At 42.1% G+C, this 27955-nt stretch overlaps 1 protein-coding gene across 1 annotated transcript in view; it reads right to left on the bottom strand.

Annotated features, from left to right (window-relative positions):
• STK39 (serine/threonine kinase 39) overlaps positions 1-27955 on the bottom strand; it is a 322691-nt gene that overhangs the window by 172839 nt on the left and 121897 nt on the right. Inside the window, exons 6-10 of the mRNA XM_027558523.1 lie at positions 26151-26260; positions 25784-25885; positions 23525-23658; positions 14812-14860; positions 14645-14710 (exon numbers count right to left, since the gene is read on the bottom strand). Coding sequence (XP_027414324.1) covers positions 14645-14710; positions 14812-14860; positions 23525-23658; positions 25784-25885; positions 26151-26260 — 461 coding nt within the window. The remainder of the gene's footprint in view (positions 1-14644; positions 14711-14811; positions 14861-23524; positions 23659-25783; positions 25886-26150; positions 26261-27955) is intronic.

Here is a 27955-nt window from a genome sequence, read left to right as displayed (position 1 = left end):
GAGGTCAGCTAAGGATGGAAAGCCTAACACCTCCAAACACAGGGGCAAGCAGCTCCTCTAAGAGCCTCAGGCCAGCAGACACATGGAGAACCAGGAGAGAATGCAAGAGAAGTGCTAAAGGTGAGACAGGGATTAGACCGTTCCAAACCCTAGAGGCCTGATGAAGGACTCGGGTTTTCACCCTGGACCACCAATGGGAAGCCCCTGAACAGTCTGCATTTCACAGATGCAGCACAGGGCACTCAGTGGATGCTCCAGGCTACCCTGGAGTGAGCGCCAGAGCCAGGGTCAGGCTGGGGCCTGTCTGCTCAGCCTACGCTTGGTCGTGAACTTTCAATCACAGACCTCCATGGATCCCTGCTTCCTGACCAAATGCTTTCTCCCCTCTCCGGGCCTTTTCTGCCTCTTTCCAAGCTTGGTTTCTCATCTTCCTCTTTCCTTCTCTCCGTCATCTACCTCCTTCTGCTTTCCATAAAGTCACAGAGAAAAGCCCACCACTCAGTACCTTGTTCTATTCCCTAAGGGGTCCTTCTGGTCTGGACAAAAAAAGCAGGACCTTCCCAGTTCCTCCCCAACTGATATAATCAGCCAGCAAGCTGGTTGCACAACAATCAAAACAATTTCAAATGGTCTTTTAAATTTGGGTTTAATTAAAGGCTGTTGTTTGAATCTCTTAGCTTTGTTATTGCTTTGTAAGTTCTACAAATGCTCCTTTCCTTTCTGTATGTGTGTATGTAAGGAAAAACAATTTTTTAAAGTTATTATATACTTTTTTAAATCAGTATTTGAATCTGTGGGACTAATTTTAATGGGAAGCTTAGAAAATCCTATATCAAAGCACAACCGCAACTGGGCCTCTTGAATTTTAATTCCTTTTAAAATTACTGAATTTCAAAGTAAGAAATTTTTAAAAATACTACTCAATTAAAAAAAAAAAAAAAGAGTCATCCATCTCTATTATGCCAGTCAAATTTGATTAACATAAAACAAGCAGAGCCCTACACCCGACTCTCCATGATTTTTTAAGCATGTATACCACGCCCTCTGCTGGCCTCTCATTTCATTAAACAACTTGGTAAGAGGCTAGGGAGGAAAGTGCCTGCAATGCGGGGAGACCTGGGTTCGATCCCTGGGCTGGGAAGATCCCCTGGAGGAGTGCAAGGCAACCCACTCCAGTATTCTTGGATGGAGAATCCCATGGACAGAGGAGCCTGGTGGGCTACAGTCCATGGGGCTCGCAAAAAGTCAGACATGGCTGAGCAACTAAGCACAGCTCAGCACAGGGAGGAAAGAGGGCAAAACAAGTGCATTCCTTCCACTGAAAAGGAGTTCTCTTGTTCTGAACCAAGTACAAAATTCTGTCATTTTCTGTCTCGTTCACCTTCCCTTCTCCATAATGTCGGCCTTGTTTTAAAGATTTACAGAATCATGATGTAAGGGTGCAATCTAATTATTTCCCCTAAAATGAGGAAATAAGTAACAGGTAATCCAGAATGGAAGAGTACTAAAAACCAATTTAAATGTAGTTTCAAAATATATTCCTAATTAGATGTGGCTTCAGGTAACAGGAAACCTTATATGCATACTGACTGGGTGAGGAAAATTACAATATGGAAATATGCTGAGTGCCAGGGACTACATTTTTGCTGTCGAATAGTCCAAAGTGGATAATACATAACTGTTAGACAATAAAATCTAACCATTCCATTTTATGATAAGATGGCAAAGGTAAATACAATTAATTGGCTCACCCAAGACTCTCAGCAAATTGGAGATAACAAAGGATTTTCAACCTAAGATCAGATAAACTCCGAGTCATAGACTTGAAATACAAGGATGGAGCACCAACTGAAAAACAGCTTAACAATTCTCCTGCAAAACTAAAAGCAGATTTACTTTGTCCCCGCTCATGCTCTCACGCCAACTCCCACAAAGTCTGTCATCGTAACTTCACAACCTTGCTTGCCAAACGTTAATTCCAAAGATACTTACTGATTGACCAAGATACTATGCTGGGAACTGGGGGACAATATGACACCATGCCTGCACCCAAGGAGCTCACAGTCTAGAAGGCAAAAGTGGAAGGAAATAAACTACCAATGATGCCAAGCGCAACAAGGCCCAGAGCAGGAGGAGTGAAGGAAGGATGAACTGTCTGCAGTGCCGGGCTGAGGGGCGGAGGTGTTGCTAAGAGAAAGCTCCACTAAGGAGGTGACAGTGCTGGGAGAAGCCAAAACAGAGTGACCAGTACATGTACCTTCATGGAAAACACGCATGGGATTTCAGGAGTGTGTTGATTGGAAAGTAGAAGAATCATAATTCTGTAAGAGTGTGTCCAGGGTGAGATGGTGAGTGGCTCATGAAAAGCTGGATAGGCAGCCAAACACAGATCACAGGAGCTTTGTGTGGCCCTAACCCTGCAAGTGTTGTTGTCATTGTTTGGTCACTCAGCCATGCTTGTTCCACCCCTACGGACTGGAGCCCACCAGGCTCCTCTGTCCATGGGATTTCCTAGGCAAGAGTACTGGAATGGGTTGCCATTTCTCCAGGGGATCTGCCTCACCCAGCGATTGAATCCACGTCTCCTGCATTACAGGCAGATTCTTTACCACTGAGCCACCAGGGAAGCCCAACCCTACAAGTAACATGGAACTTAATCAGTGGCAGGAACTTGACACTTACCCTGTAATTGACAAGAGGCCACTGATGTTTTAAACCAGGGAGAAGGAACAATCATATTAGAATTCTCACAAGTTCAAAAAGGCATCTGCCAAGTTTTTATACTAGCTTTTCTGCAACCATAGCCAAATTCCTTTCTGTTCCTCACGGTTCAGCTACTTTTAAAAGAAATGGTATTAGTGTGAGTTGTATCAGTGAATAAAGACAAACTTTCTTAATGGTAGTCAGTATATTATCAGTAACACTCAGTGAATACTAGACAGGCAGGCAGTCAGGGCTCTTCTCCTGGCACACGCATGCCAATTAAGTTTCAAAAAGTTAGCAGATGCACACAAGCTTTGGAAAAAGTCGTCAAATTTCCGAAAGGCAAAAATGACGCACATAATGCATTTGAACACACAGATCTCAGAAATCCAATTGGATGTGAAATAAGGCCATTGATTCCGCCGATTCATTTCTGGTAACAGAAAACAATCAGTTCTCTACAAATTCATCTGTATGAACACTATCTCTGATAATATTTTGAGAATGTCATTATGTTTAAATTTCTAAAAGTGGATCTCCAAGATGAGCAAAAGTTTAAAATGCTCTCTTAAGCCATTGGTATTTTTAAAAGATACCTCAATCTGAAAATACAAACATTCGCCCTTAAATGAGGCCGGTGGGATTAGCAAATCACAATTTCCAGAGTGGATCCTCTCTGTTCTAAATCAAATGTCACCAGAAAGAGGCCACTTACCCAGAATGTATGAATTTTTAAATTCAATTCACCAACTGAACTGAAAGTGATGTATGATGCTTTTTCCTCTTCGTTTTTGCTCTATCCTCCGCTCTGCCTAATTCACTCACAGCATAAACACCAGTCAAGCTCCTTATATCAGGCATAGAGCAAAAGGAAAACATCTACAAGGGTTTTTACACGCTGGGAAGCAATTCCTGTCCAGATTCTGAGGAAATTAACTATTCTGATGGCACCCTCTAGTGGCCTAAAGCACTTTTCTGGCCAAAGAGACTTCATTCTAACCTGCCTAAAAGCAACGAATTAAAATTTTTTTTAAATAATGAAAACAATGACCTTATACTCTGGGAACATCTGTCCAGTTAAATCAATAACTTTAACCTTTGGCCAACTGTTCTTTCAGCTTTAAAATAGGAAAAGTAACACCCCCCAATCACCAATCTCCTCCCTGTGAACATGAGCTCCTCAATACAATAAATTCCCAGTTGCTGCCGCTGTTGCTTGGTCCTACGTTGTGTCTGACTCTTTTAGACACCATGGACTGCAGCCCGCCAGGTTCCTCTATCCATGAGATTTCCCAAGCAAGAATACTGCAGTGGGCTGCCATTTCCTTCTCCAGGGGATCTTCCTGACCCAGGGATCAAACCCAGGTCTCCTGTTTGGCAGGTGGATTCTTTACCACTGAGCCACCTGGGCAGCCCATATTCACATAATGGCTGTTCTTAAACAAGAGGAATACAGAAAGAAACACAAAGCAGTAATTGAACATGCATCCTCAAACCTACTTACATCATCAGGAGTATTTACGTTAAATCCACAATGTATGTGGTGACACACACAGAGTTCTGTTCACTTCTTCCCAGTTATGCACTTCGACTCCCCCCTTCTTTACTGATCTGGCTCTGAGGAGAACTGCAGGGACCACTGAACTTTCTGGAAATTTCTTCATCGCCCAGAACTGTATTAATTTGACCACAAAATACAATCATCTTCAAAACTGAGATTTGTCTTTTGGAGATGAGTTATATAAAATGCATGTCAGATTACTGTGATTTGTTAACAGGAAATGTAATTTAAAGTGAGAAGTGGTAATAACAAGAAATACCTAAACCATCACCCTTCAACCTCCTGCCCAATAAAAAACAAAACAAAACAAAACCATCTGATAGCGGTGCCTAGTACTCAGTACTAGTACCTAGTAGCTCAGAAGAGACCTAACATACTTTAGATCCTTCTATTCTGAAGGCAATGGCACCCCACTCCAGTACTCTTGCCTAGAAAACCCCATGGACAGAGGAACCTGGTAGGCTGCAGTCCATGGGGTCGCTAAGTCAGACACGACTGAGCAACTTCACTTTCACTTTTCACTTTCATGCATTGGAGAAGGAAATGGCAACCCACTCCAGTGTTCTTGCCTGGAGAATCCCAGGGACGGGGGAGCCTGGTGGGCTGCAGTCCATGGGGTCACACAGAGTCGGACATGACTGAAGAGACTTAGCGATTCTGACCAAACCTGAGACCTTCAACCAAGCTGGACCAGCCTGCAGTTCATAACCACACAGAATTAAAACCTACTGCTGCCCTCTACTGGGCAGACCTGGAACAAAACTAACATCCACCCATCAAGTATTTGAAATCACCTAATTTCTTCTCTGGTTTTTTGATAATGTATAAATTTCAACATTTATAAATTAATGATAAGCTTCCAAGAAGAGGGGGAGCAATTTTACAAAGATTCAGACCCATTTTCCCTCTTTATCAACTAAAAGAAGCGACAAAATGGTAGCAAACTGGGAGCCTGGCTTCAGACTTGGCTACTATATGACAGCATGAACTTGGTCAGGGCCCAACCAACCTAGGTCTCAATTTTCAGGTCTGCAAATGAAAGAATCACAAACCAGGAGATATTTATGGTCCTGGTTGCTCTTTTTCATTCATTTTTCAAAATGTATAGCTTTTTCTTAAAAAGCTGTAATAATCTAACATATTATACCTCTATTCTGTTACTCAGGACTTCACTGATTATTACAAGGACTCAATGGACATGAGTCTGAGTAAACTCTGGTAGTTGGTGATGGACAGGGAGGCCTGGCATGTTGCAGTCCATGGGGCTGCAAAGAGTCGGACACGACTGAGCGACTGAACTGAACTTAGTAACGAGATAGATGTAAACCAAGGGTTTTGCATTGCATGAAGACCCACAGTAAGTATGAGTCCCCCTCTCTCCCTTTCCCACATTCCCCCTGGGACCAGCTCCAAGACATTTTCTATTCTTGTAGGACATTCTACACCCATATCCTTAAGTATTTGTTCTCTGCTGCTCTCTGAGTTTTCCAGGTCTGGTGATGCAGGCACTATATTCCCCACTGAAAGGCAAGCCCAACAGCTGCACTGTATCCTTTTATCTGTCTGCACACCCTGTGTCCATTACTGGCAGCAGTGGTTGTGACGGCAGCAGCCCTTACTGCAGCAGAAACAGCAATGGTAGCAGTGGTATCCCCAGCGGCCGGAGTGAAAAAGGTTACAGAAAAGCAACAGTGATATTAAAATAACAAAACTGTAATAGTAAAGCCGTGTGCGTGTGTGTGTGTGTGTGTGTGTGTGTGTGTGTGTGTATGTTAGTCGCTCAGTCGTGTCCAACTCTTCCAGACCCCATGGATTACAGCCTGCCAAGCTCCTCCGTCCATGGAATTCTCCAGGAAAGGATACTGGAGTGGGTTGCCGTTTCCTTCTCCAGGGGATCTTCCCAACCCAGGGATCAAAACCGGGTCTCCTGCATTGCAGGCAGATTTTTTTTTACCATCTGAGCCACCAGGGAAGCCCAGTAAAGCCATATATGTGATTATAAAAATAATAAAATTTACCATGATTATGATAATAACTAGATTTATAGAGTCATTTACTATTTTGTGCCAACTATTGTGCTATACACTTCCTATGCTTACCTTATTTCGTCCTCAAAAGCCTGAGGTGGGTTGTTATTACCTCCCCCATGTTATGAATGAGACACCAAGCCTCTGGCAGGTGTTAACAACTGCTAAGGCTACCAAACTCCTACTAGCCATTTCTCTTCCCTTTAGAATCCCCAAAGCCCTTTTATCACATTATTGTCTCCACATCTGCAAGAACCCTGGCAAGCTCACCACATTCCTACGATGAAGTTTACAGGGTTCTCCCTGCACCCACGAATGGCATGGACTCCCCCTGCACCACCTTCATGTGTATTAAACAGCAGACTGTGGGCTCTGAGAATAACAATTGTGCCTCCCCAACAGCCTGCTTTTCCTGACAGCAAAGTGTTGGTCACTCAGTTATGTGTGACTCTTTGCGATCCCATGCACTGTAGCCCACCAAGTTCCTCTGTCCATGGAATTCTCCAGGCAAGAATACTGGAGTGGGTGGGCATTCCCTTCTCCAGGGGATCTTTCCGACCCAGTGATCAAACCCAGGTCTCTTGCACTGCAGACAAATTCTTTACCATCTGAGCCACCAGGGAAGCCCCTGCCTTTCCTATTTGTGCTGTTTAATCCTGCCCACCCTCTCCATCTGTATCTCCTTCCTATCCTCTCCCTTTCCTTCTTCTTTCTTCTGAGGTACAATTCAGTGGAAAGAGCACCGAAGCAGAAATAAGAATTGCCTGTTTAAGCAATGCGACTTTAAGCAAATCTTTTCAGCTCTCATGCATTCCTCCGCAGTACATAATAACACCTGCCCTGCCTACCTGTCTTGGAGCACAATTGTTTCAAATAAATAAGGAAGCATATCTGAAAGCAGTCTAACAGGTGTGAAAGGATAGCAGCTCTATGTGTATTTAATTCCTAGTGTTCTTAGGCTCTTCACAAACAAGTCCCCCACTTCACACAGTGGAGGGGATTGCTGTGGAGAGGGATGCCCTGGCCCGCACCCACTGCCAGCGCCTTGATGAGGCAGAGAACATTGGGACAATGGCGATGAAATAACGACGGTCATTCTTTCCTTCTTTTGGCAGGCCTCCGTGGGCTCTTACTCCATTCTACCCAGAGCAACGGCAACAGCCACCCACATCACCCCTCCTCCCCCACCTGCCTTAAGGCCTCTTTCCTTGCTTCCTGTTTCACTGCATATTTCTAAATTGCCTGTCTGCGGTAACCACAAGAATTATTCTCCTTATTTATCAATACATGATATCCACAGCAGCCACTGTTGAATGGAGCGCCCAGTGTGAGTCAAACGCAGCACCAGACTCCCTGGGCAGATCCTCTCACCCCCAGGGCAGCACCATGTCAGTGTCCTTGGCTGCATCTGAAAGATCAGGCAGCAGAGCCAACAAAGGTCACCGATTCAAATGCTTCCGCTTCCAGACCTGGTACAGAGGCTGGAGCAGCACCATTGCCACCACTCACCTCGATCTGAACACCACACGCTAGCAAAATGTTCACTGTCTGCAAGGCTGCTGGGAAATTATAGAGAACTCCTATCATTTATATCCTCTGAATGTACAACCACAATGCCACAAAGCAGAAATGTTTCCTCGAAAAAGGACCAACGACCCAGTAAATATTCACTTTACCTTTTAATGTTTAATATAAAGAGGGAATGTAATATTAATGTGTCCTTCCTATTAAGAGCTAATTGTGTTTACAGTGAAGAAGCTGACAGATGCTCCTTAAGCACGTGATAACATCACCAGTAAAGGATTAAATCAACATCATGTGCCTTGTAATATGATACGCCAAGAGGAACATGGCATCACTTACAAGACAGTCCCATCAAAAATGCATACACTGCATCTAATCATGAAGAATTACCAGACAAACCCAAACTACAAAACAGCTGTCCTTTCTCTTTAAAAGTGTCACAGTTGTAAAAGAAAAAGAAAGACTGTTCCAGATTAAAGAAGACTAAAGGAGAGATCAAACTATACGATCCTGGATTGGGTCCTACACCAGGCAAACTATCATTGGCAGAATTTATATGAGATCTGAAAATTAAGTAATAGTTTTGCACCAGTTAGTCTCCTGATGTTGACAATCATACTGTGATATAAGAGAATGTCCTTGTTTTTAGAAAATACACACTGAAGTATATTTAAAGATAAAGGGCATCATGTCTATAGCTTTGAAACGTTCCAAAAGAAAGCATGAGAGAAAATAGAGAGAAATGTTTATACTATTCTGCTAACATTTTTGTAAGTCTGAAATTATTTCAAAATAAAAAGTAAAAACAGTACCAGTTATCAATACATGTCAAGTTTCAAATGTGAACTATAATATTCCTACCTACTGATTCCTAAATACACAGAAAGACCACATGGAGCCAACAGCCTTGGGTCATTAATATAAAACCAATCTCAGAGCCTGATATAACAAATTCCGGTACCCACAAACACCATCCGAGTTCTTTGAATTCACAAGGGCTTCACCCAAATGTAGTAGTGATAAAATACCCCCTTCCTCCTGATAATCACTCACCATTTTTAACTTCTCAATTTCATAATTAAGAATATTCAAACCATAAATCCTCCAGTGAGTCTACTCCCCATGAAAACACAGACAACCATATTAAAAAGATACACTGTGTTTTGTTTCCCCACTTCATCCCTTCTCTGGCCAACATACTTTTTAGCTAAGCAGTCATCCCTTCTCTGGCCAACATACTTTTTAGCTAAGCAATTGGCATTTAGACAGGGTGCCCCTGTCCTGCCATCAGTGAGCTTTAGCCACAGCAAGTATATGAATATGAGTGTGAGTGTGTGGGGACCCAAGGTTTATTTCACAAACATAAAGCAAAGACTTCAGCCAACTCTGATACTCAGATGCTCCTGCAGGAAGTGCAAAGAGTTCTAAGCATCTGCATCTGATTCTAACAGAATGATTTACACCTTTTCCACCCAGCGATTCCAGGAATGTTAATGATGGAACAATACTTGGCCAAGCTTTCAAACACCAAAAGACAGCTGGAGACAGGCCCCTAAAAAAGCCACATGAGAAGAAAATAAAGCCTTTTCTTCTCATGCACGAGGATAAGGAATAAGCTAAGAAGTTATACAGCTGCACTTACTCTGTCCTCCTGGGTCATTATTAGCATGTTCTCATTTAGAATTTACAATGTCCTATGGTCAGTGAAAAAGTTGGCTTAAAGCTCAACATTCAGAAAACGAAGATCATGGCATCCGGTCCCATCACTTCATGGGAAATAGATGGGGAAACAGTGGAAACAGTGTCAGACTTTATTTTTGGGGGCTCCAAAATCATTGTAGATGGTGACTGCAGCCATGAAATTAAAAGATGCTTACTCCTTGGAAGGAAAGTTATGACCAACATAGATAGCATATTCAAAAGCAGAGACATTACTTTGCCAACAAAGGTTGGTCTAGTCAAGGCTATGGTTTTTCCTGTGGTCATGTATGGATGTGAGAGTTGGACTGTGAAGAAGGCTGAGCGCCGAAGAATTGATGCTTTTGAACTGTGTTGTTGGAGAAGACTCTTGAGAGTCCCTTGGACTGCAAGGAGATCCAACCAGTCCATTCTAAAAGAGATCACAGCCCTGGGGTTTCTTTAGAAGGAATGACGATAAAGCTGAAACTTCAGTACTTTGGCCACCTCATGGGAAGAGTTGACTCATTGGAAAAGACTCTGATGCTGGGAGGGATTGGGGGCAGGAGGAGAAGGGGACGACAGAGGATGAGATGGCTGGATGGCATCACTGACTCGATGGACGTGAGTCTGAGTGAACTCTGGGAGTTGGTGATGGACAGGGAGGCCTGGCGTGCTGTGATTCATGGGGTCGCAAAGAGTCAGACACGAATGAGCGACTGAACTGAACTGAACTGATGGTCCAGAAACACCAAATCTCTCATTACCCCCTTCTCCACATTCCTGAGGTCAGAAAGAATTTCCATTTCATAGACAGAAAAATCAAGGTGAAAGAAAATTAAGCACCTTCCTGGTGGTCCGGTGGTTAAGAATCTGCCTGCCAATGCAGGGGACACAGGTTGGATCCCCGGCCTGGGAAGATTCCACATGCCACGAGGCAACTGAGCCCATGCACCACAGCTACTGAGCCCGAACACCTAGAGACTATGCTCTGCAACCAGAGGCCCCTGCACCTAGAGAAAGCCCACAGGCAGCAACAAAGATCCAACACAGACATAAATAAATAAATAAAACTGATTTCTGAACAACACTACCTTTCAGCAAAAGAACCTCGAATGGACCAAATACTCTGCTTCCAGGGGAAAAAAACAAAAACAAATATCCTTAATTTCTGAAGTTACTTTTACATCCAAAAAAACAAAATCATTTTATGTCACTAAATTACCATAGAAGACGCACTGGTCTGTCTCTATTTTTTAATGTGCTTTTCCTGATTTAGAGGAGTCATTCTGGACGCAGACAAGATCACCTACCCACGTGGAATTATGTGGCTCTCAACGAATGCTTCACATTTGGGGCAATCATGAATATGAGAAGCCTCTTTCTTTCACATCAAAAGACTGCACTGATGGGCTCCATGGGCAGTCCTAAGGGCAGCTACAATACCAGTCCCTCTCTCTCTTAAATATGAGGGTTGTTCATGTTACAAAAAACACATATTGAAAAACAGCTCTTAACTTGGATTACCATAAGGGAGGAGCAGCAGAGATTATGGTTTATGACAACGAATTTCAAACAGCTTGGTTCCCAAAATGTCCAAAGCTTGGTCAACACACCCAGTTGTCATGTAAACACTGGTATATCAATGAACTGTTTCTGTTTTAAAAACAACAAACTGAGGAGACAAAAATCAAGGGACTAACAAAGAGTAGCCTGTGAGGAACATATCCCCAACCAAGAAACTAGAGTACAGTTAACTAGGGGCACCACAGCACACAGGAAGGGAGACCGCTGAGAAGATGCCAATCAAGACAAGTCCAAGAAAGAGTAACACAGAGAGCACTAGCAGCTCCTCTGTATCGATTTTAAATTACATTTACTTAAACACTTTAAGAACCTACATGTAAAGAGTCATCTTACCACAAGGGTTTTCAATTCACATAGTGATTAAAATAGTATTTACTTCCTAGTGGCCACGCCCACATGAGGGGTTTCGAATGAGGAACAGCAGGGATGCTCATCAACATCATGAGCCCAGGAGAAGGAGGGTGGTTTATTATTAACAGGAAGCCCAGGAACAAGTATATGCCAAGCATTTGAGAGGTTCAAGAGAGTGACAAATGAGTTTCAAATGGCTTTTCCTTGGCCCACTGAAGCATGCATTCACTGAGTCAACAAACACTTGTGGGCACTTACTATGAACAAGACACGCATTCTGATGGATGCTGTCCTGGTTGGCATACCTGCCATGGAACCTACGGGCAAGGAATGGCGTGTAGTTGAGAACCAACTTACACTGTAAAACGAGAATTATGACAGGAAAACAGCCAACGTAATGAAGCTGGAGAGTCAGAATAACATTACTATGGGGCCCTTCTCTTTTCTATTATGATGTTTAAAGAACTAATTCACATTCTGTGTGACTCTGTGTGACTTTGAAATGTGTGGCCATTTTCCTTTCAAAGGAATGAATGACAAGCCCTGAGGTTTAAGTCTCAGATCAAGGAGCAAACAAAAGGGCAGAAGACATGGTTGGAAAATCATCTCCCAAAAGGAGCTCTTTGTTATTTAAGATACATTCAAAATGAAATTTGGAATGCACAGCACAATAATATGTAACAATATGTAATCTAAATTTTAAAAAAAGGGAAGTGACAGCCTGAACATAGTCTTTGCTGATGGAGTGTCAAAGGAAAGTACGGGTTATGTAGTAAGAACTAGAGGTGCTTTAAGTTTGGTATACAATAGAGTTGACTCTTAAACAACACAAGTTTGATGTGCAAGTCCATTCACATATGGATTTCTTTCAGTGTTCACTACAGTACAACACAATCCACAATTCAGTGAATCTGCAGGTACAGAGGAACCATATACACCGAGGGCAAACTATAAATTAACGCTCAGATCTGAGACTGCACAGAGGGCTGGCGTGCTGTTCAAGGGTCAATGGTATAAGGCAGGAAGCTGAAATGGTGCCATGAATTTAAGGCTAAGGAGCTTGCACTTTATTTGATAGGCAACTTGTTTCCCCCCATTTATTTGCTTTTGTTTAATTCTGGAAATCACGTTTGAGCAATTAAGTGACATGCTTAGACAGTTAATCTTGCACTAGTGCCCAAGGTGGAATGGGTGTAGGAGAATAGTTATTAACAGAAATCTACTGCAAATGTTCAATTAAAAACAGGAAGAAACATTCCAAGAAACGGTGCAGAGGGAAACATGGAGAGGACTCAGAAGACAAAGAAGGTGGCGTCTGATACAAAAAGCAGCCCAGGGTCCTGAGGTCAGGCGGCTCAGGGAGTAGCACCAAACACAGGCAGGTGCGGTCTGGGAGGGGAAACACGCTGTATAAGGAGCCGAGCTGGAGGCGGGAGGGGGAGGCCTGGGCAGGACGCAGGCTTGGGAAAGCCCTTCTGGGAGCAGCTACAGGATGAGATCAGAGGGAAACCGAAGCAAAGGCCTTTGGGGGAACACACTGTGAAAGTTAGTGGCTTTCTAACAGCTTTCTTCACCTGTGGCTGACATTCTAGTTATCTGATCAGAGGACCCCATGCTAGACCCCAAAACCCCAGGCAAACACTCCAGGCACCTCCTTAAGCATTCTGGACGGAGTCCCCGCACTCTGGTGGGTACTCTCGACTTTCTGTTGCCTCAAACTGAAGCTCTGGCTTCTCTATGCTGCCCCTTGGGAGGTCTCACTCTGATGCTGCTGCTGCTAAGTCACGTCAGTCGTGTCTGACTCTGTGCAACCCCATAGACGGTAGCCCACCAGGCTCCCCTGTCCCTGGGATTCTCCAGGCAAGAAAATTGGAATGGGTTGCCATTTCCTTCTCCAATGCATGAAAGTAATAAATGAAAGCAAAGTCGCTCAGTCGTGTCTGACCCTCAGCGACCCCATGGACTGCAGCCTACCAGGCTCCTCCATCCATGGGATTTCCCAGGCAAGAGTACTGGAATGGGGTGCCATTGCCTTTTCCAGTCACTCTGATGGAATATTGCTAAATTTTCACTTTTCCTTCAGAGCCATCCCAGAGACCAGCCCTGGTTCACATCTCCACAGTCAGGATAGTGATCCCCCATCACCTGCCCAGACTCACAGCCTGAGAACCAGCCCATTCCAAAGAATTCTGCAGGTCTAGGAGACAGGCTCAGATACCCGCACAAGATGGGTCATTTCTTGAAGTCTATTTTAAAATCTAATATTTAAAGCAATTTGAAAGCATCAGCTAAATGTATTTCATACCCAGTGATTTAGAAAAAGCAGTGTCTAGACGTTAACAGTCCAAGTTACTAACACTTAGGTATCCTGAGATGCAACCTCTCATGCATATATTTCTTGGCCAATTTTATTTACAGAGCAGACAACTTAGATTCATATCAACTTCCCCTGTAAGTATTAATTGTAAAAAGGAAATAAAAAGAACCTTCCCCTTTCTAAATCTGTGCCTACATCAATATCTTAAATTTAAATATCTAATACAATTTTAAAATCAAACTAAACCAAACCAAATCTGAGGTTAAATTTTGTTAAGTTTCATACCATAATAAAATCTGTCATTACAAGCAAGAAAAACTCTGGGTCAAACATAAATACACTCACACATACATACCATTTTAAAAAAAAAATTTAAATCCAGTTTTTTAGGTAATTATTAACATAATTTAGTTAACATAGCATAGACTACAGAAAAAATCAAGGTCTTTTCTGAGAAAAGAAACTATGTCACTCAGATATTCAAAATAACCATTAAAAATGAAAGTTTTGTTTTTCATTTTGTCATTTCAAGCTGATTACAAATGACTGTTCATCTTTGGTAAAATCCACCCCCCAAAAAAGATATTCAAAGATATTTTACCTCTCCAGTGTTTTAGTCTCAACACAAGCCCCTCCCCTCCGAACTTCTTTAAGCAAAGCCAATAAATGGAAAAATGAAATCATTTTGAGTTTCACATTGTTTCTACACCCAAACACATAGCTGCAGCCTGAGGTAACCAAAAGGCAAAATGCAGTTATCTGAGTAATCACTAACCCAGTAATCTCTAAATACACACCCTGACTATGTGGAAATCTTTTTTCTTATTCTTCTACAGGCTCCACTTCCCTGGGTGCGGGAGAGGCTCCCACTGGGGCCAGAGTGCTCATGGTGCTTACCTTTTTGGCTCTTTGGGCTATGTCTGGTGTTCTTGTAAGCAGCTTTTCAATCAGGTACTCTCTGTTCTGCAAAACAAATATTCCCAATGTTTGACATCAAATATGATACACTGAAATTCATAGTGATTTAAAAATAGCAGATTTACTTGGGTTTTTAAGCATGTTACCTTGGCTTTCTGGAAGAATTTGCATTTTAAAAGTTCTGCTGCTGTGGGCCTGAAAGATCAATAATAAATTAGAGTTGAAACAATGACCACTCAATAAAGACACTGCCTTGATGAAACAACTTAATCCTAGAGTCTTTCTGGAAGACCAGTTTCAGGAATAGCACACCACAGACTAAATTCATTGTAAGCCGGCACCAAATAAACTGGCACCGATTTTCCAGTTCTTTTCAAACACCTCGACTGCAAAACACACACACTCCTGTAAGTTAAATATGTGGGGCATGATCAGCTTTCCATCCTCCATCCTCACACTTCACTAAGTGAATGCAGGGTTTCTAAAAGGTGGCAGACTGACACGTCCGTGAGCTAAATCCCTGTATTATTCAGAAGCAGGACAAGCGGCAGTGTGACCCTATCAAGGAAACTATGTCCACAGTGTTCTACGATTCTCCATGAGCGGCGGTGGCTGCAAGGGGACCACGCATGCGTACAGGCTCTATCCACCCACCGAGTCACCCTGTCTAAACTGTACTTGGACTACTGTTTTTCAAGGAAACATAAATGTGACAGTGACTAATAGAATGCAAAGTCACTTAAAAGCATTACGAGACTAGTCTGATTGTTTCCTCATGTGTCACTTATTTCTCTGTCCTGTATTTTCCATAAACTGACAGTTGGGTCTAAAGGACTGGCTAGGCTGACACAAGTATTTGGGGGAAGAACACTTCATAGATGATGCACATTGTAATTACTGCAGCACTGGGAGGCACATGATGATAGGTTATTTCACTGGGACAGATGTTATGTTGAACCACTTGGTCTCCAGGCCCGAGATCTCTCCAAGGTAAGTCTGCCCCACTGCAACCAGCAAGTTTTCTGTTAGATAATACTTTGCCATGATATGCATATCCTGTCCTGGAGAATCTTTCACCTGCTGGTTGTAGCATCTTTGCCTTAAATAATTATTTCAATGGAGGTGGCAGGACACTGATTTTTCTACTTCTATCATTCCTTCTACATTAAATAACTGGCACTCTTCCACAAAGAACCACTCCCTTCATCAACAGGTCCTGCAGGCATGCAGAAAGAATCACATAAACCTAGAGGACAGACAGACAGCAAAATAACTGGGCTCCTCTCTTAAAAATGCTGGTGTCGTAGAAGAAAAGGGGAGGCGTGAGGGGACTGTTTTAGATGAAAACAGATTTAAACATAAAACTAAAATCAACGTGTGACCCTCTCCTGAGTTTTGAATTTTAAGAGGAGAAGAAGCTACAAGAGCCATTGAGAAACAGAGATGGGTGAATGTGCTAGGCAGCGGACAATTTTAGGAAATTTCTGTTCATTTACTTCAGCGTGGAAAAGTATTTTGGTGATGGAGGAATGTGTCTTTATTTGGAGGGAACGCACGCTGACGTCGTTAAGTTTGTTCCTTATTTTCTGTTCAGCCAATAAAATTTAGATAAATAGGGACAGCAGATATGAGAAAGGTGAATAATTGTTGAATCTAGGAGTTTACAAAGACATAAACACTGTTATTTTATCATCTTTTCTGTATGCTTTAAATTTTTCATAATAAAAAACTGGGAGGGGGGAAGGAAGCCTGACTGAGTATCATTAGGTCTCTTCTCAGGCAGTGATTGTTGAAGTGCCTAAGACTACGGAATCCAAGTTTACAGGGAGCCCTCACACTTGAAGAGACTGGAAACCAGTGCTCTGAACCAGGAAGCCCCACTAAAATGTTTCCAGGGACCCAGCATACAAAAGAATTAGGGAACGTCGTTCGGTGCAATGGTGAACTGTGACAGTCTGCAGGGGCCATAGACTGCATTTCTGTGCAAAGACATTTTCTCTTTAAATTGTTACTGTGCTTTTCCTCAATTTCAAGTGGAACACTGGTTACAAGTACCTAATAAAGAACCCCAAACGGCCATAGCCATTGCAACCAGCAGCCTCTAATTGCTAATTTCTTTGAGTAAACAAAGGTCTACATGACAGGCGGGCCACACTTTACATTCTGTGTTCCATAGTCCTTGGCAAGTCGATTCAAATTCAGCAATTTTTACCTTGGACCTTGTTTCTGTTCTTTGCTTACCAGGCAACTAGAACTAAAAAGGATAACTCAAGTGATTTAACTTTGGTTGCTTTTTTTTTTTTTTAACGTAGACTACTTTTAAGAGATCGCTGGTAGAGTTTTTTGCTTTCAGCAACTGCAAATTCATCCTTTCACTCTCTCAGTAAGTATGCAACGAACACCTGCTATTTGTCAGGTATCATGCTAATACTAGGCACACTCTGATGACGATGACAGGCATAAACACCACCCTCGTCGGCTTACAATCTGCCAGATAAGAGACTATGCTGTCGGGCAGGGAGAGGATGGTCAGAACATCCTAACACATGGGTTGTGTCTGTGGGAAGGAGACGGCTACTGAGAGAACATTCAGAACCATTACACAAGGGACTGGGTATGTTTGGCAACTTACGCTGTGAAACCAAATTTCAAAAACCAAGACACGTATAAAATAACCTAGATTTAATTTTTCAAAGTGAAAAGAAAAGAAACCTAAGAAAATTAAGATGATGAAGGAGCTCAAGGCTACTCTTTTGGTTGAAAGCCTCCACTCTCTCTGGTCAAAGGGCTTCCCTGGTGGCTCGGATGGTAAAGAATCTGTCTGCCGTGTGGGAGACCTGGGTTGGATCCTGGGGTTGGGAAAATTCCCTGGAGAAGAGAACGGCTACCCACTCCAGTGTTCTTGCCTGGAAAACTCCATGGACAGAGGAGCCTGGCAGGCTACAGTCCATAGCGTCACAGAGAGTCGAACACGACTGAGCCACTAACACTCTCATTTTTTTTCTGGTCATTACTGTTTTGACACAGTCTCCTGGCTGGTCTCTCTGCCACTTCTCTCTTCCTCATTCCAACCCACCATCCACACTGCTCCCTAGCTGGCTTCTAAGCAAAAATATTTTCTTATCCCTCCTAAAGGATTTTAGTGGCCTGAGATCCCAACTCCTCCAGCCTCACTTCCAATCATGCCCCACACCAACTTATCCTCCAAACACAGTGACGGTCTCACCCACGCCTTGCTCTTTCATGGCAAAGCACACTGCTGTGCTTCAGAATTGTTTGTAACCAACTGGCACACCCTTGCTTATCCATCAAGAACCCATTTAAATGGCATCCATCTTCAAAGATACTTCTCCCAGCTCCTACAAGTAGAATTCATTGCTCACACACCAATCCACCCACACTCATTTTGCAATTATCTGTTTCTGTATCTCCCTGCTCCACCTCACTAGGTTACAAGCCCTTCCAAGGAAGGGACCACACAGTGTTCATTTTTTCATAGCCCCAAAGCCTAACACAGACCACAAAACTGCTACAGCTCAATTTCATGCCAGAATCAAATACAGGGTAAAAGTGATGTTACTAGACATCTGAGCACCAAACTACAACTTCTGGAACTAGAGTTAGCACCAAATTCTAAGCATCTATTCAATATAGTAGAGAACAGGAGAATGATGTAATGAAGACAAGACTCAGGCTAACAAGAAACAAAAGGAAAGAGGTGTATCTGCGTGCGATGGAGGCACTGAGGAGCAAAGTCACAAATGCCTTCCTTTCTTTCTCCCCTAAACCCCCACCTCCTCGCTTTAGCTTACCAAGGTCAAGTGTAGGACCCATGTAAAGAGAAGGCTGGGAAATGCCAGATATACCTGGAGATGAAGGAAGGCAAAAGCAGAAGGGGGCTGCAGAGGATGAGATGCTTAGATGGCATCACCAACTCAAAGGACAGGAATCGGAGCAAACTCCAGAAGTGGAGGACAGAGGAGCCTACAACACGGGGTTGCAAAGCACTGGACATGACTGAGTGACTGAACAACAACAACCCGGAGATACAGGCCTGGGACTGTGTTTCCTTCCCCAGCAAGGTCATTTCTGAGGTCATCAAGACTGTCAAGGGGAAAAGCATGCTGAAGAGAAAACTCTGTTCTCTGAGCTCTACTCTTAACTTCATCAACAGACACAGAAGCACAGTGACATGAGAAATGAGAAGTCGTTTAAAAAGCCACACTCCTTTTTTAACAGGATTAATATTTAAATAATAGGTAACCCTGACTCTATAAAAGAGAACAGCTAAATAGCAGATCCCTTTGGAGTTGAATTCTACATATGTCAAACTGCCTCCATAAAAAGTTTGGAAAAGTAGGAGGAATGATGAAAATGAGGAAGGGAAGAAAGTGAGAGAAGGTATGAGAAAAATCAAGATGCACGTTGCCCAGTTGATTTTAGGGTTTTGCATGTTTTGGGCTTACGTTATAGAGATTACTATGTGTGCATGCTCAGTCGTGTCCAACTCTTTGCGACCCCATGGACTGCAGCCTGCCAGGCTCCTCTATCCATTGGATTTCCCAGGCAAGAATACTGGAGTGGGCTGCCATTTCGTTCTCCAGGGGATCTTCCCAATCCAGGGATCAAACCCACATCTCCTATATTGGCAGGCGGATTCTTGACCGCTGAGCCACCTGGGAAGCCCATGGAGATGACCAGTGCAGGGTTAATGCAGGAACCATCAATGCTGCCTGCCTCTTAGCCGAGTACTACAGTAGAAAGAATTCTGCAAGCATTGTTATGTCTTACAAGGCCACTAACAATTATCAAGCAATACAATATTACAAGCAAACAGCATATTACAAGAAATGCTAAATTGCTATACCAGCAACTGTAATGATGTCCCAGGCTTTGAATAATGACTCAATTTTAAATCCTTAAAAACAATGCGGAAGGAGTCTGCAAGCAGCAACATTCTCAGAAGAAAATCCCTTAAAGGATTCAAATACATGTGGATAAGCCAAAGTCCACCAAGACTTAAAATAATGTTCAAAGGATTCAGGATGAATATGATACAGTTTAAATAGTTCTGAAAATTTGTATTTTAACTTCTAACAATACATTCACCTCCAGCAGAGCTGTATTTCTCACCCTGCCCCCACTCCCAAAGAAATATTTAAGTTTTATTTGCTTCCAATGGATTCATCTATGCAACATCCACTCCTTTGTGGATGGAAAAATGTGCCCCAAAAATGCTAGTTATTTTTATAGTTGCCATCCATATAAAAGATGTAGCCTCTAAGAGAAAGGATTTTTTTAAGAATAGCAAAATGTTCTGCTATGCAAATACAAGCAAATCTTTGTCTATGCAAATGCAGGGCACAGACTTGGATGAGGCAAAGAACTCTGACACCCAGCTCTCAGGCAATGGGAAGTTCCAAGAGTTCTTGAGGTTGACAGAAAGCACAGCTCCTTCTCAGCTAGCCTGAGGGCTCTCACACTGCAATGATTCCGTCTGGTCACTGTTACCCAGTGATATGTTTTCACTCATTGCTAAAAAAAGGCACTCAGTAAAACCAAGGTGTTGGTACCAGTTAACTGCTTTTAGACCACAAGCAGAGGATCTATATGCTGGCAACAGAAATAAATATAAGGATCAAAATTCCTGCCTTCACCCCTCTCTCAACCCACTACAATCTGGTTTGGCTCTGAAATTCTTTTCAGTGAGTCTAAATCATCCCCAAACTGCAAGCTCCCCATTGCTTCCAGGTGTTCAAGAAATACCACTGAGTATGTAATGCAGACCAGTCACTGTGGACAGAAAGACAGAGAGACAGAAAGATGAGACACACAGACTCTCCTTCTAAAAACCTAAGGAACTCATGAGGAAACTGGATAGGTAAGTCAATTAATCTACATAGTGCAGTAAGTGCTACAAGAGACATATCTTCAAATAGGAAGTAGGAAACCAGAAGTTGCAATGACTCCGCTGGTCAGGAAAAGACAGGTAAATAATGAAGAAAGAAAGAAAATGGTAATCCCAATTTCATGAATACTTAGAAATACTCAGGCACTGTGTTCTCTGCTTTAAATGCATTATCTTGTTCCATCCCCATAGCAACACTACGACCTGATGTTATTAAGCCCATTTTACAGACAAGGAAACTGAGGCATACAGATGATGAGGAAGAAGGGCTAGGACTCTCACCCAAATGTATCTAACTTTGAGAATATGGGGCCTTTGAACTAAGCGGTGAAAGACAGGTGGAAAGGGGAGAGGAGAAGAGGAAAAATATTTGGACAATATAAGCAAAGGCAGAGAAGACAGGAAATATTCACACTTTCAGACTTGCACAACAATTAAATGTTTACTTATTAATTCAGTCATGAATACATATTTTAATTGCATCCTATCATAATACTGTTTTTTTCTACCCTCACATCTCCCAAATCATTTTTACCCAAACTTCCTACACTGTGTTTTTTTCATTACAAGAATGAAATACCTGGGAAGTTTATGCACCAATAATACTCTGTTATAGAGGACAGTTGTACAACAGTGAGAAGATTGTCATAGAGAAAAATACCTTTTAAAAAGTCCTTAAACTATTCATACTTTGTAAATCAATACCGTTACTAAGAGAGTACTTTGAGGGAAAGACGTTTTGAATATCTGCTGTACATGTCTTTTCTAACAGTTTTGTTGTTATTGTTTAGTGGGGTGATGGGAACCTGACATTTGAGTTCATATAACAAATTAAACCTGGAAACACTCAAGATTATTGAGAAAAATAGATGGAATGTTAAATATAAAGTATGATGGTCTATTTTGACAAAATTATGAGTCTCCTAAAGGGATATATTTTCATATCAGTAAGTACACTAACAATTGTGTGTATGTTCAGTCGCTCAGTTTTGTCTGAGTTTCTGTGACTCCATGGACTGTAGCCTGCCAGGCTCCTCTGTCCATGGGACTATCGAGGCAAAAATACTGGAGTGGACTGCCAAATTTCTTCCTCCAGAGGATCCTCCTGATCAGAGATCAAACACGTGTCTTCTGCATTGGAATGAGGATTCTTTACCACTGAGCCACCTGGGAAGCCCAACAATTCTACCCTCCAGAATCTTTTATCAACATAGCTGGAATTGTGATTACCTATCACTACCACTAGGTGGGGTCTCAACTAAGAATCACAAAGACCATCAGTTACAATCTAGTGCTAAAGGGGAGGACAAGTTCTTCTCTCACTGGGTTTGCAGGATCAAGTTCTGTTTTCCTTGCCAAAAACTTACATTTGCAGATAAAACTTACATTTGCAGATGACACCAAATACAAGAAGAAAGTAAGCAAGTCTTGCATCCCTGTTACAATAAATGATTTCAAGATGCTTAACAGCAGAGTCTTTGAACCTGGCTTCAAGAGAAAGGTGACTGCACAGAGAAGCTTCAAGGCAAGTTCAAGGGCTTCCCCGGTAGCTCGGTTGGTAAAGAAGCCACCTGCAATGCAGGAGACCCCAGTTTGATTCCTGGGCTGTGGAGAGTTGCTAGAGAAGGGATAGAGATCCACTCCAGTATTCTTGGGCTTCCCTTGTGGCTCAGCTGATAAAAAATTTGCCTGCAATGCAGGAGACCTGGGTTCGATTCCAGGGTTGGGAATATCCCCTGGAGAAGGGAAAGGCTACCCACTCCATTAGTCTTGTCTAGAGAATTCCATGGACTAAGTAGTCCATGGGGTCACAAAGAGTCGGATACGACTGAGCAACTTTCACTGTCCTTTTCTTCTTTCAAGGCAAATTCAGTGAACGTAAAAGAAGTCACTGCAGAGAACAGGTAACATAATGCAAAGTGTGTTTATTCTAGAGAAAGGTAGCCAACTCAAACAGTAGATCACTGCGTAAAAGCAAAGGCTCAAGTCTCACCAAGAACTTAAAAATGAAGGAATCCTTCGAAAAGCAGGCCCTGCCCTGAAAAAGAAAGTTCCAGAAGAGAAGCCAGTTTCGACATTTTGGAATATGAGTATCAAATCAGAGTGCTGGATGGATGAGGGTAGCCAGAAACTTCTCAGCAGCCTCCACAGGTGTGTAATCCATTTAACGGTGTGTGAGGACAAAGCCACACACAGCCAAGCACCACAAAGGGAGGCTATTCAGCGAAGGAGTGTGCTCCCTTCCTGTCATGAACCTTCTCTAAGTGACAAAGGACACTGGGCTCTACTCTTCACTACTCAGGATATTTCAAAATCACAGAAAGGGAGAAGGAAGAGACAAACTCAGAAAACAGACATACCACAGTGCAGGGTATTTAGTCCCAAGACTAAAGAGGAAATACTAAAGCTAATTTAAAACCATTTGCTTCTGTTTATATGATTAATCTTTTGAATGTAAAAATGTTAATCTTCTTTACTGATAATCTTTTAAAACAGCACAAACAACTTGTTCTGCAACTCAAAGGAAGCTCATGCAAAATTCAATAGCTCTGCCTGGTTTAGACTGGAGCTGGCAGGATATTCAAATCCTGAGAGGTCAGCTCAACCTACACAGTGCAGAATATTAGCTCAGCTTCTGAATGTGCCGCTGCCAACTGCTTCTGATTTCTGTTTTACTTCATTTCCTTTGCTGACAGAGCCCACACCTAACAAGCACAGCCAATCTTATTAACACTGAAAATTTCCCTCTGTCTCTCCCTGGTCCTCGCTCATTTCTGTCCCTTTCAGATCCAAGCTTCTACTAACAGGCTGAATGGAAATTCGGGGACCAGAGCTGGATCTCCTTGAACTAGAAGTCCCATCCGGGCACAGCCTTTTCCCCATCCACAAACCATGCTTCGTCAGGACTCCACCCAGCCATGGCCACTCACTTGTCACTCCGTTTGACATACCTTTTGGAGGGATCCTTCTGAAGACACAGTGAAAGTAACTTTCTGAAGGACTTGCCATACTTTTTCATCATCTCCTTATCCTCTACTCCCGTTTCCAAAGTGGGTGGATCATTTTGCAAAGTCAACATCAACACCTGCAGCAGAAACAAATGGGAAGACATGATCTCAGGACAGGCATTGCTTGCTACAAATGAGTTTTCTTCATCAAAGTCTCAAAGACCCTCCTCCAGTAGGTACATATTAAGTGCTTCCCCATGATTTTCATTTTCTAAGAAATGTATATTCAAAGTATTCAGTTCCCTTTGCAAAGCTGTTCACGTGCCCTTTAACCTTTTTTCTTATTCCATTGACAAAACTTACAAAATCTGCTCTATGTGTTAATGTGATCTCCCAAAGGGGCCAGGGCAGAGCTTCCTGGGAACTGGTTCTCACACAGCCTGCGGGAGCACGTAGCCTCACAGCTCCAGCACCAGCTTAGTGCAGACAGGGGCTCTGTCTGGGAAAGGGGGCGGTGGAGGGGGAAGAGAGAGGTCCAGAGCAGCAGGGAATGTTCATGCTTACAGGTTGTTCCCAAGTAAGGAACTGCCCGTGCTCAAGGCTTCTGTAACACATTACCAGCCTTAGAAACAAATCCACAACATCCCAGGAGGTAACACACGATTTCCTTCTTTTTCTTAATGAAAAAACATACAGAAATGCTTAACAGCTTGGCAAAACAGAGACACTGAAAGATAGCCAGGATACAACGGAGTTGCTAAAACCCATAACCAGGAAAAGACCATGCTGCTTCTGGAAAGGGACAAAACTAAATGAAAATACAGTTTTCGCATCGGAAAGGTAAAAAATTCCATTCTTTCACACTAACGTCAAAATTATTTGCTTAAAAAAAAAAAAAGAGTAGACTTTGTAGCAAACTATTGATCTATAAAATGAAAAAAAACTCATTAATGCATAAATCAGCCTTAATTTATGCAAATACTGTATAGCCAAGACTCTCTTCAAGTGCTTTCAGACGTGGGAAAAGATGAAGGATTAAAGTGACAGTTTATTGTTTGTAGAGGATAATAGCAACCCAAAGAAAAGTGGAAAATCTGTCAGATCTGAAGAAGTCCTACAGGACTTCAGGCTGGGATTAGCAATGTGATGGATTCAAGTGGAAAACACTAAAAAGTAAGGGGGGAAAAAAAAAGACCTAAGAAAAAATAATAGAGAAAAACCAGATAGAAGGAAAGTCCTCAGAGTTATTTCAGTACTTTTTCCCTGAAAGGTCACTTCCATTGTTTACACCTCAATTTTAAATTTTCAGCTAACAAAATCAGGTGTGTACATGCCTGAATCTTATTTACATTAAAAATATGTATATTAAATATAGAGAAAACAATGTAATGAACTATGCTACAATTTTAATAGGGGTTACCTGTGGTTGATGAGATTATGGATGGCTGTTTTCTTTATTTATTTGTACTTCAACATTATCTCCAACAAGAATGTTATTAACTTTTTAATCAGTAAGATTATTTAACTTTTTTAATCCTGCTTTGTTTTTTTCCTAATCCTCCTAAGCTTTTCCAATAAAATCCTAGAAAAAAGTTGAAACAAACATACACCATATTCTCTGTAAAATACCTTCATAATTTCCACTCAAGCTATTTCAGCCTCAAGACAAAATCCAGTTGGATAAAACAGTCCTGATACCACCGCCTCAAAACTAACAGAAATGATGATGTAGGCCAGTTAAAAGAATAACAAAAAAATCTTAAAGTAGTATCCAAATGTATGTTTGTTCCTAAAAACACTGGGCTCCCTTACTTCAGATGAATTACCAACAGGACACTATGAGAACAAGAGTGAAATGTTATAGATCATGGAAAAGGAAAAAAAAAAAAAAAGCCTGAAAATCTGGAAATCCTCTGTAAAGATGATATCACTATAATCTATTTTTAGATTTTTCTTGGGGAGTCTGGGGTATTCCACCATACAGAGAGTAATGGCCAGCATTTGTCACAGCTCTCAGCCTCCACCGGCCAATCTGACCACATTCCTCTGTGCTATGAATGTAAAGCAGGCTTCAGGGCTGGGGACCAGGCTGCTTTTGTTCCACTCTGTCCACTGAGAACATCAGACAGCATTTAACTCAGCTGCATCCCTCCATTAATTCTCCTTGGGCCTCAGAAAAAATGACTATGTTAAAGAGAATTAGCGAATGGATTCCGTTAAATCATCCTTCAAACCCGACATATTATTTCCGAGAGTAATTACTTTCATAGGAGGATACTTGTGATAAGGCGCTGCTCCTGTGGCTAGTTCGATGGCAGTTATTCCAAAACTCCACATGTCAGCCTTGAAGTCATAGCCTCTCACCTAAGAAAGGAAGCAGGAAAAAAACACAATTACATGGCAGGCATGTTACACATGATGGGGGCGGGGGGCTCAACATTATGTCAGAAGTCCACGGCTCTGTGTGCTCAACTTTGATATTACTTTGCTGAGGCTCAGCAATCGGGAATTAAACCTTACATGATGCATTCTAGTAAAACGACTGATTTGAATGAAATGTTAGTGGAGTAATGATATGTACAACTATACTGTGTCAATCAAAACATTATTATTATTATTTTTTTTTTACCTGTTCCATGACTTCAGGAGCCATCCAACACGGGGTGCCAACGAATGTTTTTCTTACTTTATTCCGGGTAACATCACCCCCTGTTGCTAAGAAAGCACTTACCCCAAAATCTGAAAGGGAAAAAAAAATCACCCTTATTTTATATAAGACATTATGGCTTATAAATTTTGAGTTTATGAACATCTCTATTCCTGGCGGGCCTCACAATGGTGATGGAGTTGTCTCAGCCACACACCAGGGCACTCCTGCCACTTACCGCTCCCTACACTTCAGAGTATGCCCTCATCACAGGTCAGCAAGCCCAGTCCAAAAGCTCAGCATATCAAGTTATATTTTCTACCAGAAAGTCATCACAAGTCTTAACCAAACATAAAAGTTTACAGTAAAAATATAAACACCTTCCCAAAGCCCTAAATTAACTACAAGGGATCTTAGCTTTTAGAAAAAGGATCTTAGCTTTTAGCTATGATTCATTTTAGAAAATCATTTATAACACTGAAGACAGTAAAACCAGCATGTGTTTCTTTTTATGTTCTTCTTTTATTATGATTATTTTCTAGCCTCTCTATACATCATCAATGTTTGGGGAATGGATTTATTTTTTGAAATAAAGGATGAATAATATCCAACTTCCACATTCCCATGCCCTTGCTTGAACAGTGCTCTGTAACATTCTAGCCAAAAACATAATGGCAAATCCACAAACCCAGATACATAAAGCCAACATGCCCAGGTTTGTCTACATATGGCCATCAACACAAACGAAAAGCTCAGTCAGCAAAGATTGTTTTTTTCCCCAATGTGTGCTTTCTGGATAATTTTCATAGGTATAGACAGAAAGGTCTGTAGAATGAAATAATACTCTTCTTGATATCCATCATATACTGGAAGTTCTTCTCGTGAGGCGATAAATAAATTAAGCATATTGTATATGTGTCTGCATTTATACAAAAACGGTTTTATATGTAAAAGTAGAGAGGGAATGTTGTATTGTTGTGCTTAGTTGCTCAGTTGTGTCCAACTCTTTGTGACCCCATTGACTGCAGCCTGCCTGGCTCCTCTGTCCATGGGATTTCCCAAGCAAAAATACTGGACTGAGTTGCCATTTCCTTCTCCAGGGGATCCTCCTGATCCAGGAATCGAACCTGGGTTTCCCACACTGCAGGCAGATTCTTTACCGTCTGAGCCGCCAGGGAAGCCTGTATTATTCCTACACATATTGTATTTTCAAAGTGGAGAGAACTTAAGTGATTTGCTGCTAGTAAGCTTTTTCTAGGTCATGATGCTAACATGGACTTGATCTTAAAATCAGCAGTACCCACATCTCTTGTCTCTCCTGAATTGGCAGGTGGATTCTTTACCACTGCAGCATCTGAGAAGCTCATAGAGACGGAACACCCAATGATTATTAATTCATGAATTTGTGCTTAGATTTTTACTAATGGTTAAAATTAGTTAATAAGCTAAAGGATCAATTATCTGGAGCTAGTGCAGACCTATCAGTAAGAGCCAATTCAAGGACAGGTAAATAGTAATAAGGGCACCCACTCAATGGACTCGAATTTGAGCGAACTCCAGGAAAAAGTAAAGGACAGGGAAGCCCGGCGTGCTGCAGTTCATAGGGGTCACAAAGAGTCGGACAAGACTTAGTGACTGAACAACAACAAATAGTAATAAAAATGGGAGGGTCAATAATTCAAAACACTGTAGCAGATTACACAGTGTGAGCCCCTTCAAACTGCTCTCACATAACTCTCCATAGCTGGGCCCTCTAGTGACCGCCAGGATGACAGCAATTACCAAAG

Source organism: Bos indicus x Bos taurus, chromosome 2, assembly GCF_003369695.1.
Source record: "Bos indicus x Bos taurus breed Angus x Brahman F1 hybrid chromosome 2, Bos_hybrid_MaternalHap_v2.0, whole genome shotgun sequence".
Classification (NCBI taxonomy): Eukaryota; Metazoa; Chordata; class Mammalia; order Artiodactyla; family Bovidae; genus Bos; species Bos indicus x Bos taurus.
The sequence above is the reverse complement of the archived record's forward strand: the minus strand, read 5'-3'. Positions and strand labels throughout refer to the sequence as shown.